Consider the following 19,497-nt stretch of genomic DNA (forward strand, 5'->3'; position numbering starts at 1 on the left):
CCGAAAGCCCATTTCTACAACGGAGCGTCTGGCTATTTGTCTGAAGACGAAGATGAAGACGTGTGGATTATTTTCATTTCTAAATAAAATGTTGCATTTAAACACTATGTGTCATTGCATGTTTATATACTTAAGTAAGAGGTCTGCAGTCATTGCAGTTGGGTATAATAAAGCTAAGATATGAGCCAACATTCATATATGCATCATTCATTCTCTGGAAAACACTTTGTTTAATGCATATGTGCAATTAATTCCTCCAAAACTGGAGCTTACACATTTGGAAATGGGTAGTTATTTTGTGTAAAGGCCATATACCTACCTATATACCTATATGTGAACTTCAATGAAAATGAACATGACTTGTGTCAATCAGTCCAAACATATTTTACATCATATAAACATGCAAATACAATATTATTGTGTAATAACAACTGAGTGTAAATTGTAATTTCCCCATTGGGGATCAATAAAGAGTATAAATTATAATTTTTTTTTATAAAAAATACACAAACAAAAGATTTCCAGCAAGATACACGATTTTTCAAGTCAGTCACTATGCGGTGCAGTTTACACCAATTGTTTTAAGAAATGCACTCACTGCTGTGCAAATGCAATTATGATTTGACAAATGCACCAAAGTAACTCAGAAAAAATTTAACATAGGATTGTATTTCAGTGGAGACATATATGTTGATTTCACATAGCTAAAACAAACCTGAATAATTTAAATTAAGAGGCTACAATAATCTACACAGCTGGCATGCCTATTATGGTGAAATATGCTTCCACAGCATAGTTTTGCGTCCGAGGTCTCTGTACGACCTCGAACTTGTGTATGATAAGGGAAATGTTTTGTCAGGACTGTCTCCTTTTGGAGGTCAGTGGGACAGCCACACTTCAGCAGAGAGAGAGATAAGCTGAACTAGGCTTTAGCATCTGTGTTTTAGGTCCCTCCAATATCTTTGTTTCCCTTAAAGGTTCAGCTAAACTTAACGCCTCCAGCATGAGTTTACATATTCCTTCAGGAAGACAGGAACTTCAGAGAATTGAGACGACACTGCACAATAACACACTGTGGTTAAACTGTACTGTCTGCGTAATTGTCTCCTTAATTGAATTTTCATTAAATGTGCCTGTGTAATTCATCAAGGTCTCCCTAACCTTCTTGGGGGTGCAGTAGCTCAGTCTGTAGGAAGTTGGGTTGGGAACCAAAAGTATGGTGGTGGACTGGTAGCTGGAGAGGTGCCAGTTCACCTCCTGGGCACTGCTATGGTGCTCTTGAGCGAGGCACCGAACCCCCAACTGCTTGGGGTGCCTGTCCAAAGACAGCTGCAGCCCCCTCACTCTGACATCTCTCCATTAGTGCATGTATAGGTACTGAGCAACTGTGTGTAATTCAGGCCTGTGTGTAATGTGTATCATATCAACAGAGTGAAAAACATTGTAATTTCCCTTGTGGGATTAATAAAGTATTCATTATTATTATTATTATTGTTCATGTATGTGAAATGAGTTTTTCCTTAACATCAGATTGACATCGCTATCTCAAAAAACATACACAGGGAAATAAAATTGTGGCAAAAAAGCATACTTAATATATGGAGAACTGCACCTTTGTTGGGCATACTAGATGAAAGAACGTTTGCATGCAACCCATATTCTGCCCTGTTTCTCACCTATTTTTCTACCTCACTGCATCACAGTCCACTGACTTAAGCAACTTCTTTGTGCACATACGTAGTGTGCAAAAGGCCAAACATAGCACATACATCCTGTTCCTCATGGTTGTGACATTTCCTGTTTCAGTTTGACAGATGCCAATATATTTCATAAACAGCAGCTTCTGTGCCTTGGCCTGCAGCGTTATATTCTTTGAAGCATGGGGATTGTGGTTAAGATGTTGCTATGGGCCTGGATTATCCTGGACCCTGGAGTGTGTTCAGTCTCACTGCCAGAAATCAATGATGGGAAGTTCATTGACGAATGTGTGAGGGAACACAACTGGGCACGGTCGTCTGTCAGTCCGTCTGCAAGTGACATGCTGTACATGGTAGGCATGATGCACACTTTTTTTTTTCCTCACTCTGACTATCACTAACAAATGACAGAAGTGCAGTGGTAGAGTGACTTCACCAACACAACGGGTCGACAAACAAAATCAGAACATCTAATGGGCACGGGTTTAAAACTGAAGTTACATTGTTGTAATGCTCGGAGTAAAAGAAAAATCGTTTATCATGACGTGGTTATTTTGTCAGCCCTCTGTTGGTTTAAAAATGGTACAGTAGTGCTCGAGACTGCAGGTTGAAGGAAATACATGCTAATGTATACTTTAGGGGTTGAAGTAAATCCCAAATTTTTTGCGTAAGGTTCAATTTATGAACATTGCCACGTTGACTAATAGGAAACATCTTACAAATGCAGAGGGAATGTAGAGCTGAGACTCTTAAATGGGGGAAGCTATCTTAGCTTAGTTGTATTGCAACATTACGTTGAATTCAACCCTCCTCTGTTGGGTATAAACAACTCCACAAAAGAAGCTGGATTTTTAGACAGTTGTGGGACAGTAGTCAATGGTACACGTCTTTTGACTGAACTGTATGAATTTATTGTCCCGTTAGTGTCTGAGCTAATAGGGTGACTGTTAGCAAACTAGCTAAATTTATTCTTTATTTAATGAAATTTTGGACAATCCTGACAACAAAATACCAGGGGGCCTTAATGGCACAATACAGAGAAAATATAAAACAGATCTGAGAGCCATTGTGACAGACGAGGCCATAATGCAGGTGAATGATGTTTAATGCAGTGAAAAATGACAAATCACAAACATCACCAACTTGTGAGGCTCAGGGATTATACAGAGTAGCCAGGACATACACACTGCTGTTCAACTTTGTTTTCCTATGAATTCCATTTACCACCATTATATTGGAGAATTGTTTTTTGTCAACTTCTATTCAATACAATACTGTATTGGTATTTGTATATACAAATACCAAATACCACAAGGAAGAAGTGAGATGGTATTAATTTTTTGGATAAACCAACTCTTTAAAACATAATCTAAGAAGAAAAAGTCGTAATGAACAGCTGCTTGATCTTCTTTACCTCTGTTCATTCAGACATGGGATGAGGGCTTGGCAATTACTGCAAGAGCATGGGCAAGGCACTGTGTGTTTGAACACAACACCTACCTCAAAGATGTCCACCGTGTGCACCCTACCTTCTCCTCTGTTGGAGAAAACATATGGGCAGGCTACCCACCATCATCTTTTGATGTGCAGGGGGCCATAACAAGTTGGGTGAATGAAAATCAAGACTATAACTACAAAAGCAATGTCTGCACAGCAGTCTGTGGCCACTACACACAGGTATGTGCACTTTTCTTTGGAAATTTACTGATAACACACTTTTTTCTGTTTGTGGTAAAATATTTCAAATAGATCAGGGGAAATAAAGAGGAACTGCTCGTTTTTTTTTTTTTTTATTTGGTCTGCATTGTGCAATTTAACCCTTTTATTGTCCCCAGGTTGTGTGGGCAAGCACCCACAAGGTTGGTTGTGCCGCCCAGCTGTGCCCAAATGGTGTCAAAAACACAAAGTTTGCTTCTAAAGAGGGTGTCTTATTTGTATGCAACTATGCTACAGCGTAAGTTGAACACATCTAGCAATACAGACTTGAGTTTATGACTTGAAAACTTTTGTGAAGTGAAAGTGAAAACCATTTATATTTTATATTTAAGAGAGGCACCGGCCTGGTTTAAAGCGCTACAAAAAATTTTGATCAGTTTGCAATCCTATATGCCGTACTTGTTAACATTTCTCTGCTGGTGTTTGAGGCTGTGGTTGCTCGATGGTGTTTTTTGCCTCCAACGCCGCCTTCTAGGCAGCTAACCCTAATGCTAACCATAACCATTGCCGCGCTGCCTGGAAGGAGACGTTGGGGGCAAAAAACGCCAAAGACCGCTGTGATTAGGCAAGGTTTCAGCCCTGATTTCATGTGAAAAAAGGATGTGGAATTTACCGCCACAACTTAGCAAGGTTCAAAGGCTGGCAGTATTCTAAAATTGTATTCTGGAATTATCAAAAACAACCATGACCCCATCCTAACAAGTATACATATTATTCCTCTGTGCCATAGAGCTCCTTTGTCCAAAAACTATTACAAACAGAAAAATGAGCCGCACCATCGAACTGGGAACAAACACTGCAGTTTATTTTCACTCAATCCCACTCACTAAAGCACTGGATTTGTATTAATCCACAGCTGGAAATAGTTCTCAACAAATGCACTATGTATTCCTGTTTGAGTAACATTTGCTAAAAACTTCAGTGAACAGCTGTTTCAGGAAATCACCGAGACATTTTTTCTTTTTAAAGATTTGGGTTTTAAGTATGAACTAATGGGCTCGGGGCTGAGAGTCGCAGACAGGGTAGGGAAATCAGGAAGTGGAATAACCTATTGTTGTTTTGGGTCTTTTCATGGGGATTTGTCGACAATAAACAGAATGCCAGCCTTATCACTTTAGATCTCCATATCTTAAAGCAAACAATGTGACAGATATATCTGCGTATTTTCTATTTGAACAATATAAGAGGGTGGTAGGTTCAGTACAAACATAACCTCAGAATGAACAGTTGCTACCTACAATATGGTAATGCCACTTTGATGGCGGTTCCTTGTGCAGGGGGAATGTGAACAGAAGGCGACCGTATGAACATCAAGGGGCAAGCTGCTCTGGATGTAAAGGGAACTGTGTGGAGAATCTCTGCCGTGAGTATTCAATCCACTTTTTAGTGGTGCAAAAAATATTCATGTCCTGATTTTGAATTGTGTTTTACAGATCAGCAACACTTTCGGCTACATACACATTTTATTTCTTGTCTTTTTGTGACATCTGAGATTGTCACAGTTCATTTTAAGACCCGTTTATAACAAACTTAAGGAAGCCAAGACAAAAAGCAAGCGCTTCGCCATGTTATAAGCTTTGCTACTGACAGAGAATTTAACAAGCCACTTTACAAAAACCTATGAAATGAATGAAAATGCTTGGGCAAAATGTATGTGCTCAAGCGTAGTAGGCATTTCAACCATTTCTGTCTTACTGTCTTTGCAGGTAGCCAAGAACGAGATTCACAGAAAAGTAAGTGACAGTACAGTATATAAGCCAAAAAATACAGTTTAAAGCACGGATAAAATCCAACTTTGCTTAAAAAGTAGTTCTGGTTTGAACATGGTGTTAGTGAAGAAGTGCGTAACACATTCCACTTGATAAATCAGTTTAAGATGTGCTAGGTATAAATACTGAAACCACTCTGTTCGACTTCATATTTTCAGGTTATAACTGGACCCCAGACTGGGACCCTGCTCTGGCCACCAGGGGCTCCAACTATGTGACAATTCTGATTGTCCGGCCCACTGCCCTCATCTTCACCTTCATCACAGCGTATGCAGTCCACCACTTTTATCCCAATGTCTTCTGCTATGAATAGACCACCTGTGGTGACCTTAAGAACACAGACTTACTCAGGAAGTGCTACAATGAAGATGCAAGTTTTATTTAACCTTTAATTTTTTTTTGTCTATAGGCAGCTTTTAAGTACTGAAAGATCTGTACATAAAGGTCTGAGGTCTAATCAAGTTAGCAACTAGTTAAAAAAATAAACCAATTGATTTTCCGAGAACTGCATTCAGAGAGCGCAGACCTCCGCCAAGGCATGCCCCATCTCACAATGCACTGTGAATTTCCCCGTCGGGAACTCATTATGCCGAAACCACATGAATGCAGCACCTATTTCGTGACGTTAATGAAAGTGAAAAATATTTTGTGTTCCCACTCCGTGATTTGGATCCGCTCCAAAATATAATGGGGTCTTATTTGCCCATGATACACCCTTCTACTGAGTTTGGTGAAAATCGGGTCAGTGGTGCTTTCACAATCGTGTTGACAGACAAACCAACAAACCCAACCGAAAACATAACCTCTTTGGCGGAGGTAAAAATAGAATGATATCCAACACTGACCTTTATTTTTACTTCCAAAGAAAAGCCAACCATACTTTACCTCTATATTAAGTTTGTTTTCATGATCAAAAAGAATTAAGGCAAACCTACAGATATAAGATCCAGGGTGTTAAAAATCTTCCTTTAATTTGACATTTCCATCAGATTGGGTCGGCCTCCTCCTGGACACGCCTTAAGGACAGAACAATTTCTTTTGAAATGTATAAATACTGACCATACTGACTGAGAATTGGTCTTCAGATAGAAGATTATACTAGGTATTATGAACAGGAAATCCTCACAACAAAAAGTTCAATAAAAACATCCATGAGTTTGTGATGGAATTCATTTTTGATCCAAGCACACACACTGTATGTCTGACGTCCCATCTTCCTGAAAGAGTCCTTAATCTGTCCAATAGGACTGTCCAACAAATACCATATCATGGAGTATACATTACAACTATGATGGTCTAAGTCTGTGGTTAGCCTTTGTTTTTTGTTTTGCTCTTCTTCTTTTTGCCAGTGGTGCTGCTGGTGGGGGGACCTGGGTTCACTGGTGGAGCCCCCAGTTTCTTGGTTTTGGCTTTTTTCACTTTCTCCTTGATGGCTTCGATGTCCAGCTTGCCTTCTGTAGGAGCTGTGACAGAAATAAGGGCAGGATAGAGGTTAGTTGGCCTTTATAGTGAACAGGTTTAAACATATTTGCTTTGTTCTCAGGTAAATATTGTTTGCCCTATTTCTACCTTTTGTGGTTTTCTTCATTAAAGGCTTTTCTTTAGGAGGAATGAAAGCTTTGTTCCGCTCTTCCTGCTTCTTGGTCAGTGCCTCCGCTTGTTTCACCTGAGAAAGAGGAACAATGACAGTCACATAATTGGCAGTTCTTAGAATATGATGCAACTCTTAACTATTTTAGGGTGAGTTTCTGCAGATTTTTACAGAGACTCTCATGCTAATCTAGCTGCCTTTCAATGAAACTGTAACTAAGCAATAGAAGGACAGAGGCTTTTAAAACAGCTGGACTTTATTACAGTAATATCACTGAACAGGCACAGCAGCCAGCAGGAGATGAATCCACTCAGTACTCACTTTGATTTCTTCCATCTTCTTTCTCTTTTTAACACTTTCACGCAGGAAGAATTCTCCTGTGGCCAGCTCCTTGTCAACCTACAAAAGATAATCCACAGAGAATCAAAATAAAATAAATCTCAGTCTAAATGTGCATATTAGTCTCAATAACAGGGTTCAAACAAAGGAGAAACATTCCCGTTTCTGTTGTTAGTTTACGTTAACATTATTTATCAGAAAGACCTTTAAAATAGGTGCCTTTAGCGTAGTTTTATTATAATTAGGGTTGGGTACCGAAACCCGGTGCTAATATGGCACCGGTGCCTAAACAACTGCTATCCATTAGCGTGCAGATCGGGCGAGAGCAGTAACCGAACCCGACCCGAGCCCGTCAGGCATTAAGATATTTATGTCTGAGCCCGAACCGGTTAAAATCTCGTTTTTTTTCCTCATACTAATGACACATGTAGGCCTACATTTGTTTGTGTGGAAAGCCCGCTTTTATTAAGCAAATGTAGGAAGGCATCACATCAGCACACACGGAGCAACAAGCGCACGTTAACAAGCTGTTTAATTTAAAATGTTCAATGCCTTATTGCGGTGATGTGACCGAGCTCGACCCGAACATCATTTCTAAATGATGCTGGGTACCGTTGAGTCCCGACGGGCTCGGTTCGGGTATCCATCCTCTAGTCCAAATAGTAGGGTTGTGCAATTATTTGATTTTAAATCGTGATTATGATTTCTGCTACCAACAATCCCAAAAACAGAGAAATTGAGAAAAAACGATTATTTTGCACATTACATTTTGCAAGTCAACTCTTATTTTGTCTTGTGTTCTGAATGGAGAAAGAAAAGCTCAAACGGGAAAAGTATTAGAGGGAAATTTCACAGTTTAAGGTGTTTTCACTGTTGATTTGTTTAACCGTTTCACTGTTAAACAAATCAGTGAAAATAATTACGTCTTTCCAAAAGTCAATGAGTAAACATGAAAAATAATCGTGATTTCAATATTGACCAAAATAATCGTGATTATGATTCTTTCCATAATCGAGTAGCCCTACCAAATAGCAACGTGGATATCGGTGCCAATTAAATGCCTTCTGTGCTTCTCTCTGGTGCTCCAAAACGGACGCTCGAAGCAACAGAAGCAACACTGAATGTGGCGCTAGTTAACACTACACTTGACAGCAGATAACGTTAGCCTAACGTTACCGCTAGTAACTGGCTTAAACACGGTTAAAATGCTTAACGGTGTAAAAGTGTGACTGTATTTCACTGTAGAGGATTCCAACAGCGGGACGTTAAGCAGTGTGTACCTGCCGTTGTCGGAAAAACAACACAGACTTTGTGTTTACTTGAAACTAGTAAGCCTCGTGGTGTATTCAACGTTATTGGAAAATACCCTATTCCTGTCCAGTGGATATTTTTGTCGTTTTAACAGCAATTTAGCTGTCCCTGAGTTGTTATAAGTTATTATTACATTTAAAGATTTTTTTTTTTGTTGCCATTTTAGGCCTTTATTTCCTTTTAAAAGTATCGTTTTAGCACCACTATCGGTTTATAATATAAGACAATGCCGTATGAGCAAGTGTGCCTACATGCAAAATGCTACATGTTATCTTCAGCAAAGTAAACTAATGTTACGGTGTTCTCCATAGACAAGATAGAGGCAGTTATTCAACCATAAATGTTAAAAATAAATGGGTTTTCAAGCAAATGTCTGACCGTGCTCTCTGGCTGTGCTGGAGGGAATGGCGTGTACTCCTTCTTCACACTCTTCTTCTTGGGCTCCCTGCGCTTGGCCAGGTTCTTGTGGCGGAACTTGGGCAGGAAGCGTTCCCAGCTCTGCATCCTCAGATCGGGGTCTTTGGACAGCTCACGTTTGATCATCAGTGTCTGATGGTTCCAGTTGCCAGAAAATATGGAATGGGGGTGGTGGGTGGTGTAAAAGTAACAAAAATGTGTATTTTGGTGATGTACGGTCACTTCATACATCCTGTCTGCACTAAAATGTCTTTATTACCAGTGCATATATGTATATAGTTTCCACCCATTCATTCAGGTGTGGTACCATGTAAATGGTCAATGCATATTATGTCTCATTTATCAGTATTGACACAGCAAGAGCCCTAATTCTTTGATTTCTGCACTAATCATTTGCTGCAATAAGCTACAGACAAATCTACAGTTGATACTAACATCACTTCCTGCATGCGTTTCATAAAAAGCTGTATTTTAATTTGAAGGCAGCTGTAGGTGGAACCACAGCAAATGCTGAGAATGCTAGTGACATTAGCTTATGAAAACTTAACTTATTAACCATTATTATTATTATTTTTTTTAGCACTTCTTGCTAGGAACACAATGAGAAACGTTGCATGTATGCAATGAATGGTTATTACATCTCAAGTCATGATGAAAGAGTTCAGGGCAGAAAACAACAACCGCTGCCAGTAATAAAGCCAAGCACTTTGGTTTTTGCCATTAAATAAAGAGATAGATGAATCCACACATTAGATGTAGGCCAGAAGTGTATAGGAAAACCTTGAGCTTGTGATGTCATCTAATAAAGACGAGCAACATCTTAGTACAGAGTGAAACAGCGTGCCTGCTTTAAGGCTCTTATCCCAGCAGCTCAGCTGTTTGAAGGGGACGTTCACTCTGTTTCCAAGAATAGTAATCCCACATGAAAAACTCTGGCTGTTACTTGTATTAAACAAGTTATTAGATTAGGATACATACAACAATTGTTACTATTACAATTAGTTAGTCTACAGTATGAACCAAATGAGTGCTGCAGAGCATCTGTGGCTCTTTCATGCCCTCAGCTCCAAGTTGTGCCAGCCTTAGCGTACAAACCCAGAGAGAATCATTTCAGTCAGGAGATCAAGAACAAGGATGGAAAGCATCTTCATTGGGCATGATTGCAGTCTGTCCAAACATTTAAATCTATCAAGTACTATTGTTTTTGATATTATTATCATTAATATAACATCATTATATTATGTTATTGATGTTTCTGTCAGCAGTTTGAACGTACCTTGATGTTGTAGATGGGATGAATGTTCTTCATTGTGTCCATCACCACTTTGCGTACCTGAACAATAGAAGAAAAAAAAAATGCTTCTACATTTTCTCTTTGTGTAAAATGATATTCTAATTTTATAATTACAGAGAAAAATGTAATAATTGTGAAACAGATATTTAAAACTCAAATCAATATTATGAAATGTTATTGCATCCCCCTAACATTCACGTACCCGCCCGCCTCTCTTAAGCAAGAAAGATTAACTACTACCACACTTAGCTAGAGCAAGAACGTTAAAGTTAGGCTCTTGCTTTACGGGAGCTAACTGGCTAAGTCTGGTAGCAGTTGTTGAGCTTTCTTGCTTAAGAGACAGGGGGCGTGTAATTGGCTGAAAGGTGAGAGGACAGTGATAACATCATTGTAATGACAAGGGTTTTTCCAACACACTTGGTTTTAGTTAGAAGCAGCAAAAATATTGAGAGCTGTTTACAGAGGCAATTAAAAACATCTTGTTCTCTGGTCTCCAGCACAGACACGAGTTAGGTTGAGTCTCTCAACATTTGAAGGAGGGGAAAAGGGGTCATTGATTTGCATTTCCTTCATCACTTATAGCGTGCCGAGCTGCGACTGCGCTGGGCCAGTTTGCAAGACACCACCGCAACCCGCTTTGGACGTACTTTGCAGATGGCCCAGCGCAGTCGCAGCTCGGCAAATCAGCAAGACATGTTTTGGCTCGGCACGGCCAAAAGTCCCAAGACATTTTCTATTAGCTGTTTTGTCACAGTTGTCAGTTTCTCCATCTTTCATATTTAACAGTAGACTCCTGTGAACAGACAGAGGCTCTGTGAAGTTCTAACCTCCTTCAGACCGTTGAAGGGCCCCAGGGCCGACACCGTGTTGCCCTGCACCATCACGTAGCAGTTGGTCAACAACTCCAATGCCTGGAGAAAAGGGACAGGAAAGCAACGTAAAGCATGTAACTCATGACTTTACAAGAACAACTCTGTTAACAGTAAGAACGACACAAACACACGTGGCTTATTAGAATCAAAGCTGCCACCTAGTTACGTTTATCTCCAAGTGCAAACATAGCAACCATAGACACAGACCATGTCCAGTGAGCATACTCGGTAAGCAACACAACACTCAGACTTTACCCTCCTCATATTACACAGGTTTACAATTTAAGACTGAGTTTTAGAGTATAATGTTCAGGGGGGCCTAGCCATGAGCCTTGTTATGAGAGTAAGTTACTTGAGGTAGCAGTCAAACATTTTAACAATCACCATCGATGAAAAAAAAAGTATCTCGGAGATAAGTGGTGCTTCCCAGCAGGTATGAGATGTGTTGGATGAAAGCTGGACATTGGTGTTGGACTCACTTTTAGAGTGGAGCCCTTGGGGCCAATCAGCCGCTGTCTTCGCTTCACAAACCGCTCCCTGTTCCTCACCAAGGTCCCGATTTTGATGATGTCACACGCCATGTCATCCTGTAATATCCGCACCGCCTGGTAGCGAAAAACAGTATGAACAGGGAAACAAAACAACCTAATAATCAGAACTCTGCATCAGCTCAGCTGTTGTGTTGGTACTAGAAATGCACCGATTGACCGGCCGGCGACCGGAATTGGCTGATTTTCACGTCATCGGCCATGACCGGAGACCTGCCGGTCAGTCTGACATATGCCGATTTTATGCCGGTCAAATGCACTCGGGCGCTGCATGATTTACATCGCGCAACAGCAACACCACACGTGCACATGCAGGGTTTCCGCTATATGCATGTAGCAGCGGCGCACTGCTGCTCCATCAGCCGTTTATGAAATGTCATACAGTCGTAATTATACACGACTCGAACAGTCAGCCGCTCTCTCTCTCCCCTCTGAGGCTGAAAAACTGGAACATGAAAATCGCACTCACGTGGGTCCCGTGAAATATGACAGCTACAGTTTATCGGAAAATAGCGTTGGGCACACTGACCTGAGACGCTGTAAACAAACAAAAAAACAAAAAAAAAAAGAGACGCTGTAGTCCTCCGACACGTTACTGTTTACACTTTCCAGGTTAGTGGAGATGCATACCGCTCAAAACCAACATTAAAAATGTAGTACTATTTAAAGAGTTTTGTTTTGTTGTTAAACTGTAAAATGAGCGGTGACGTTAAATCATCTGTTTCAGGTAACGGCACTCTAGGGTACCGTCTATTGGCTGGATTGTTCCGAGGTAACCGCCGGTAGCTAACGTTAGCAGATAAGCCTGTTGACAGCAACGGCATTGTTCATATTTATGCACAATGACACATAAAGCAAACTTGCTAAAAAAGGAACTACACGCTGTTTTCAGGTAACGTTACTGTTGACGTTCAAACAGGCCTGTGTGTGTGTTTTGAGAAATATCTTTATACTGCATTAAGGCTATATTTATTTTTATTTATTTATATATTATTTTATTGCCATTACCTGTTTTCATACATACAGAAGTTTAGTTTTTTTTAGTTGGATATTGGCTGTGAAAAGAAGGAAATGGTTCTTCCATAACATTGCACTTTAGATGTGTGTGAATTTCCCACACCAGGAGTCATTTATATAGTTGTATTTTATAGCGATCAATTATCTATTTAAAACATTTTCTATGTTCTATGCAAAATGTAACATTTTCTATTAAAGAAAAGATAGAAAATAAGTGTGTGTGCTGTAAAGTGGTTAGAAAAAAATGAAATCTGAATCGGCTAAAATGTGTTGGAAGTTGGAATCGGTGCATCTCTAGTTGGTACTGCCTTTACCAAGCATCACAAGTTTCTAAAAGCAAAAACACCTTCAGAAACTAAATCTCCATATGTCATGTAGGGATGGGGATCTAGGGTTGGGTACCGTTCACATTTGTATCGGTACCAATACTTGAAATTCGGTTCCGGTACCCTTTTTTTTGGGTACTTTCCCTCTATAATTACAAAAAAAATGATTTCAGTTGTAAAAATAATTCCAAACCTATTCGTCCTATTTACTTAGAACATAATGTTATTTATTTAGAATATTTTACACTCTAAAGAAATTAAACAAAAACTAAAATAAAACCCGTCCCTACAACCTATTAACTTGAATAATTATTCATTTCTTACTCACTGTAACTTTCGTTCTCTATTTGTATATTATTCTTTTTTAGTCTGTTTTATTTTCATCATGACCGTTTTTAATTGCTCTTTAATGTTTCATGTAAAGCACTTTGAATCACCTTGTTGCTGAAAGGAGCTGTAGAAGTAAAGTTGCCTTGCCTTACAACCTCAGCCTGTCAGTCAGTCCCCAGGGCATAGAAAACACTGTTGTGCCTGCTTGTCTCATAGGAAGTGTAACGTCAACAGCACCATGACCGCTTTCGCCTCTCCATTAATATCATATCACAGCAAACGCTGTCTGCGTGAAGTTTTGAAAAACTGTAACCACACTTGAAACCACTTTACCGGCATTTCCGTCTCTCACTCTGACTTCAACAAAACTGCAGAGCCGACATTTGCTCGAGTTTTTCCCCCATCCGCACCTCTGTGTGTGTGTTGGAGCTCCGCTCTCTGTCAATATGCAGAGAGGACAGATAAGCTTGCGCTTACTTGCTGTCCGGTACCGAAATTTGGCACCGTTTAAAGATTTAAAGTGAATCGATCCTCGGTAGTACCGATGTAATTCGGTCGGTACCCAAAAAAGTACCTAGCTCGGTACCCAACCCTATGGGGATCGTTCATTTTTATTAATACTGATACCATTTTTGAGACTGCCTAATGATCCGAGTCTTTATCGATACCATTATCGATACTTTGATTATTTGGTGGAAAGACTAGATGACAATATCTTAACAGAACTATTATTGCAACTATTATTGCTTTTATTCTTCTGTCTCCGGTCGCCGTTTTTGTTTTAACGAGCTGATGAAGCGGCCCACAGAGCGGTGCTCTCGGTAGCCGGTCCAAATATGTTTTGAATGATTTGCAGTGGGGAGGCTAGTCTTTATCTATGGTTTTTACGCACACACTGTGCTCGTCAATCTTTCCAGTTTGCGCACATATCTATTTTTAGACATAACGTTCTATGATCCACTAGTCTCGATAGCAGCATCGATAAGCTCGACCCTTATTGATTTTCGGGTTTTGAGAAATTTGGAACCGGGTCTGGAGACCCATCCCTAATGTCATGTGCTGCAAAAACATTCTTTTTGGGGTGGGCGAGACAGACAGTGCAGACCCCAACCCTACATGACAGCAGTGCCCCGTGATCATTACCTGTTCGAATGGGACACTCCTGGCCAGCAGCTTAATGAGATCTCTGGCTCTCACGATGGCGTAAGGGTCATACGTTTTCTTAGTGGTGCAAACTGTGATGCTTCCTTCTATCAGATCCAGAGTGGCTTTGATGTTCTGAAAAGAACAAAAGATCCTTGTTACACAACGGGACAACCACCAGGTGCCTAAACCAAAACTAAACCACATAGCACAGGGCTGCAATTCAGCCTGACTAGGCCTGAAGGTAGTTAAGCAATCCAGCTAGCTTCAAGCTTACAATCATGTGCATAGTGGGAGGTCAAGTACAGGCTTTTAAATCCATATTACTTTTAATTACATGTTTTTAACACTCTGAGGTCTAAGTCATTTCTCCCCATCTTTGGTTCGCCTGGTCTCCCTGTGTAATAATGCTTGTATAACCTCAACCCTGTTATACACAATCAAGTTATAGACATTTCTTTCAGGAGAACCTGGGCTATCAGGATATGCATGCTGCACGGATGCCACATAAATGTATAAATTGTTATATGACTATAAAGACAAAAGAAAAGACTAAAAACGGAAATGAAATGTTCAATGTATTGAAATCACAAAGAACAATAACGACTATTCCTTTGGGCTTTTGAAAAGTGTTCTTCTAGGTGTTGGCAAACAGGGGGAAACAGAAATAAACTCTGTAACTAACAAAAATATAAAAATATTTAGGTTTTTTCCCCAGGAAAGTCCACACGCTTTTATCCCAAAATGTTAGTTGTGTCCTCTCTAATTCATTTTCTGTCAAAAATGATAATAAAATTATTTTTAGCACCTTGGGCTGCATAGTCCAACTCTTCAAAGCTTAATGATTGCATCGAGAGTCCAAAAGTAAAAGATCTGTCGTTATCGCCAAGTTTATCCACAACTTTTGTAAACTGTCACAACTCTAGGTAGAATCTGTTGCTTTCAAATATAGACATGTAGAATTTAAGAGCATGCTTAACAATCAAGCTTAATACAGTGGCTAATACAAATGGAAACATTAAGAGGAAATCATGAAATAGTCTGATTTCCTTTTAGTCTTTTTTTTTTTTTTTTTTACAGTTTTATTCGCATGCATGTGGATCTATGTAAGGGACCAATGAAATCAATTTCCTTGTGCAAGCAAACGTATGTGGTCCAATAAAACGAATTCTGATTAAGATATGCTGTAGTCTGTTTTCAAAGCTTGAGCTGACTAGGTGAACTTACCGACTCTCCTAAAGCCTTCTCCACAAGCGGCCAGCACTCCTTCAGGTAGGCTTCTCTGTATTTGGGGAAGAGGGTTGCAAAGCTGCTCTCCTCCAGAAGACCACGGGGGTTGTCATCTTTGGTGAAAGACGGCTCTTTCCATCCATCAGGAACAGCCAGTAGTTCAGATTCATCCACTGCATGACACAGACAGGAGAACCATGGAGGGTTTGACAACCGTTTTCTCGCCCATACGACTCGACCCTGTCCATCTTCTCCATAATTTCACGTGTCCAACACACCAATGCACAAATCCAGCACCCTGGTGTACTGTACTTTGGTTGTTTAAAGAGTGAATCTGTGTTTATATGGCAGTTAGTCCAGAGCCCACAGTATGTTTGGTACAATGCAGTTACAGCTTTCTGACAAAAACGCACAGAAAAAAGATTAAACGACGAAGGGTCCCACGTTACAGTGGTTGATGGTAGCTAACGGGAGCTTCTATCCAAAAGGGATGTTTCATTAAAACAAAATCAAACTTTATGAATTATTTTACTTAGCGACATTGCAAGGTGAAAGGAAACATGAATTAGGCCTACTAGTAATATGCAACAACCTGCGCGTTTGCAATGTCTGGGCATTGCAAGAGTATTGACAGTTTATCCATGTACAAGCAAAGAACACAGGGATAACGTTAACGTCTGTGCTGAGTTTTAAACGTTAGCGTTAGGCTACTGCATTGATTCGGGCATGCTGTAAGTTACAGTAACTGTTCTGGAAACGTTTACACAAAAAAATAATACTAATAACATTACATAACGTTAATCTAAAATGTTACGTTCCTGTTGTTTCCCTTAGGGTGAACTCAAAACGAAGCCAAAGAGGGTAAAGTTTAAAATTAAAATAAAAGAAGCAGCAAATGTTTGCAACACACGACAGCTCACTTGTTAGCTTAAAGCTAACGTTATTTCATGCGTGCATTGCAACTGACAGATGTAAACAGGCCAATTAGACGAGCAAATTCAGATCCGCTTTACAGTGAATGGGTCGCTGCTAATAAAATAATGATGCCTAACTCGCCAGCATCCATTACATACCTAGGCTTTGAGTCTTTTTGGATTTTTTCCCTGTTTGTGCTTCACTCACGCCGTCTCCCGACGTGGAGGACGCCATTGTTGTTGGAGGAAACCGGCTTCTTCTTCTTGTTTGGAGTTTACCGGCAGCTTGCCTCCTTAGTGTTGCATTACTGCCATCCTCTGGAATTAGTTAACTCCTACACCGCTCGGTATGTCAGATTTTCCTCATCAGTCCTTTTCTCTGAAGCCAAATCAACACCTTCTGCCTTGTTCACTTCCACCTCACTCCAGTATGTTTTTTTTACTTCTGCTCCTGTTGGCTCTAATTTTTTTATTTTTTCCCCCATCATGTTCTCTCTCTCTGATACAAATGTCCTACAACTAGCAAGCAGAATGCTCTACAGATGCACACTCGCACCTCTTTATATTCAAACTATTCCCAGTGTCATTTCCCCCTCTTTTCTATCGTTTCTAGTGTCTCCCACTTATGTCCTAATTCCAGTGCTACTGCCACTCTTTGATTCCCCTTCTGATTTGTAGAGACTAATATGTGCATCCGTTTTCTTTTTTTAAACAGCCATTTGGCTAGTGTGTCCACTCTCTCATTAGAATCGCCATATGAGCAGGAACCTAAATGAATGTGGCCTCAGTGCCTTGTTTTATTATTCTATTGTATTGACACTGTAAGGTAAATCATCAATTGTATTTGTCACATGAAAGTCATACAATGTAGGCCTACAGTTACAGTGAAATGTAATCCCATCAGTTCCTCAAACTTGAATTATGAATCATTGAACTTTCAATGAATTATCATGAAGCAGAATGTGGCTGTCAGAAAAAGAGTCACCCGGTTAAATGGCAACGGCAGTCCAGGAGCCAGCCAAGTCTCGGCTAAAGGGCACCACAACTCCCGACATCCAGCTGAAAAACCGACGCAGGCACAAGGCCATGACAATCCTGACAACACAACTTTACAGAGCATAGATGAAGTCTCAGCTGCAGTCACTTCCAGCCTGAGTGCTTTTTCTATTTTTCAGGTGACCCTCAAAGTCTGACGTTGCTGCACACCTTTCCAGTATGGCAGGTTCTAAAAAACAAGATGTCACCACTGGAAAATGGAAGATTGTGATGGACATGGTGCCATAGCTGCTAATGCAGAGGTTTCCAAACTTTTTCACATCAAGGACCCTAAACTGACACAAATTAGGCATGGATCCCCCAATTGGGGTCCCACAGATGACAGCATTTTTTACTACAGGAAGTGTATAAAACCCATGACCACACATTCTGTAATTATGTTACTTATCGATGGAATTATAGTAAAAATAACTATTTTCCTTTTTGCTGGAAACCCCCTGGAACCCACTCAAGGACCCCTGGGGGGTCCCTGGACCCCACTTTGGGAACCACTGTGCTTATGTACAAGCACAGGATGGAAATTAAAATAACAGCCTCAATATGAAATCATATCTACCTTTACCTTAAGAGCCTCATATTGATCTTCCTCATGAGATGTGTGTTTAATGGCTCCAGAGAACAGAACCAGACTGTATGAAGACAGTTTATCACAGTATACATATTATTTAAACAAGATACTCTTGTTTACATAATTAAGAGTATTTTGTACGATATAATAACTGGGCTGTGCTTTTGGTTGATGAGAAGTGGGCAAATTAAATTTCTTGATGTAAACAAAACCTATATGTAAAATCCAACTGGAAGAACATTATGAAATGAGGAGTATTTTTTTTAAGTACGTATTTAATAGTTTGAAGTTTAACTTAATGTGAAGTGTAGGCTACTCACTGTTAGTCGCGTGTGGTTTCTGTAACAGGAAGAACTACTGTCGACAAAATGGGTAGTTCAAACAAAACCGTTGATTATTTATATTTGGGTGTTTTTAATACATAAATAAATGTTAAGACGGTTAAAGAAGAGTAAATATTTCATACTGGGTTTACATTAGTTAGTTTTTAAACTTAGTTTGAGCTATAAAGCAGCAAAGACCACTACCTCAAAATCTGTGTTGTCAGCAATAATGAAATTAGTAACACACATTAAAATATTTGTTACAGACTCAAAAGAAATTTAAGACAAATGGAACTCACCCAGCTCATCCTGCAAGAAGCTGTCAGGTGGATTCACATATTTCATTGTTGACACGTTTAACTTCCAGTTGTGTTTAGTGCATTTAACAGTCCTGTGGGAGCAGAGCAGCCTGTCAGTTATAATGAAAGGTGCCTTTATTATCTCTGCTGTGTGCTTCTGCCAGAATGATCTCACCTTCCATTCAGGTCTTCAATGTCCTTGATGAACAAGCCTCCCTGGTGTTTACATTGGTTCTTGCATGCTTTAAGGTCATTGCTGGTCTTGTATATGATGTAACATTTTCCGTCTTCTGGGTTTTTCTGGAAATTGACTCCGTCTTTGAGTGAGCCGACTGCTTCAGCATCCAGTGAAAGCGACACCTTTGCTCTTTGAGAGGTCATTTTACCTAAATATTAAAATACACTAAGTACATATTAAATTTAAAGTGGGGTTGAAATGTAAGCAGAGAACCACCTCCCTTAGCGCAGTTGAACTATTTACACACAAACAATAATAAAGAACCTGTTGCATGCTTTCTCCACAGCCTGTTATAAGTTCCATCCCTAATATTTTTGGTAAGCAACCATAATGTCAACAACCCAGCCCTCTGATAACGCCTTAAACATTTCTCAATCAAACAGATGGTACATATTCTTATTACATGTACAAACAATTGTTTTTTGTCTTTGATTTTATATTTTATTAGCAGCTGTGCCTGTAAAAGAAACTCACTATATTGGGTTTTGGCGCATTAGTG

General features: G+C 39.8%; 2 protein-coding genes across 2 annotated transcripts; one reads left to right on the top strand and one right to left on the bottom strand.

Moving 5' to 3' along the window:
• The first annotated feature begins 1,791 nt into the window (after positions 1-1,791).
• On the top strand, positions 1,792-6,048 carry glipr1a (GLI pathogenesis-related 1a). The gene is made up of 6 exons (XM_078281617.1): positions 1,792-2,050; positions 3,126-3,374; positions 3,533-3,651; positions 4,691-4,776; positions 5,120-5,146; positions 5,341-6,048. The coding sequence occupies exons 1-6, from the start codon at positions 1,880-1,882 to the stop codon at positions 5,493-5,495; spliced, it is 807 nt and encodes a 268-aa protein (XP_078137743.1). The 5' UTR covers positions 1,792-1,879; the 3' UTR covers positions 5,496-6,048.
• A 79-nt stretch (positions 6,049-6,127) lies between these two features.
• krr1 (KRR1 small subunit processome component homolog) lies at positions 6,128-16,781 on the bottom strand. The gene is made up of 10 exons (XM_078281618.1): positions 16,674-16,781; positions 15,598-15,773; positions 14,371-14,505; positions 11,486-11,611; positions 10,962-11,045; positions 10,117-10,173; positions 8,802-8,972; positions 7,095-7,172; positions 6,752-6,848; positions 6,128-6,645 (listed from the first exon to the last, which is right to left on the bottom strand). The coding sequence occupies exons 1-10, from the start codon at positions 16,747-16,749 to the stop codon at positions 6,491-6,493; spliced, it is 1,155 nt and encodes a 384-aa protein (XP_078137744.1). The 5' UTR covers positions 16,750-16,781; the 3' UTR covers positions 6,128-6,490.
• Positions 16,782-19,497: the final 2,716 nt, after the last annotated feature.

Source organism: Sander vitreus, chromosome 23, assembly GCF_031162955.1.
Source record: "Sander vitreus isolate 19-12246 chromosome 23, sanVit1, whole genome shotgun sequence".
NCBI classification, from domain to species: Eukaryota; Metazoa; Chordata; class Actinopteri; order Perciformes; family Percidae; genus Sander; species Sander vitreus.

Excerpts from the sequence above, each read along its gene's own strand:
- krr1 (XM_078281618.1), bottom strand. The coding sequence starts at position 16,749 with ATGGCGTCCTCCACGTCGGGAGACGGCGTGAGTGAAGCACAAACAGGG. Across the intron at positions 15,774-16,673 it reads CAAAAAGACTCAAAGCCTAG|TGGATGAATCTGAACTACTG; the intron begins GTATGTAATGGA and ends TGTGTCATGCAG. Across the intron at positions 6,646-6,751 it reads AATGAAGAAAACCACAAAAG|CTCCTACAGAAGGCAAGCTG; the intron begins GTAGAAATAGGG and ends TTTCTGTCACAG.
- glipr1a (XM_078281617.1), top strand. The coding sequence starts at position 1,880 with ATGGGGATTGTGGTTAAGATGTTGCTATGGGCCTGGATTATCCTGGAC. Across the intron at positions 3,652-4,690 it reads GTATGCAACTATGCTACAGC|GGGGAATGTGAACAGAAGGC; the intron begins GTAAGTTGAACA and ends TTCCTTGTGCAG. Across the intron at positions 5,147-5,340 it reads AGAACGAGATTCACAGAAAA|GTTATAACTGGACCCCAGAC; the intron begins GTAAGTGACAGT and ends TCATATTTTCAG.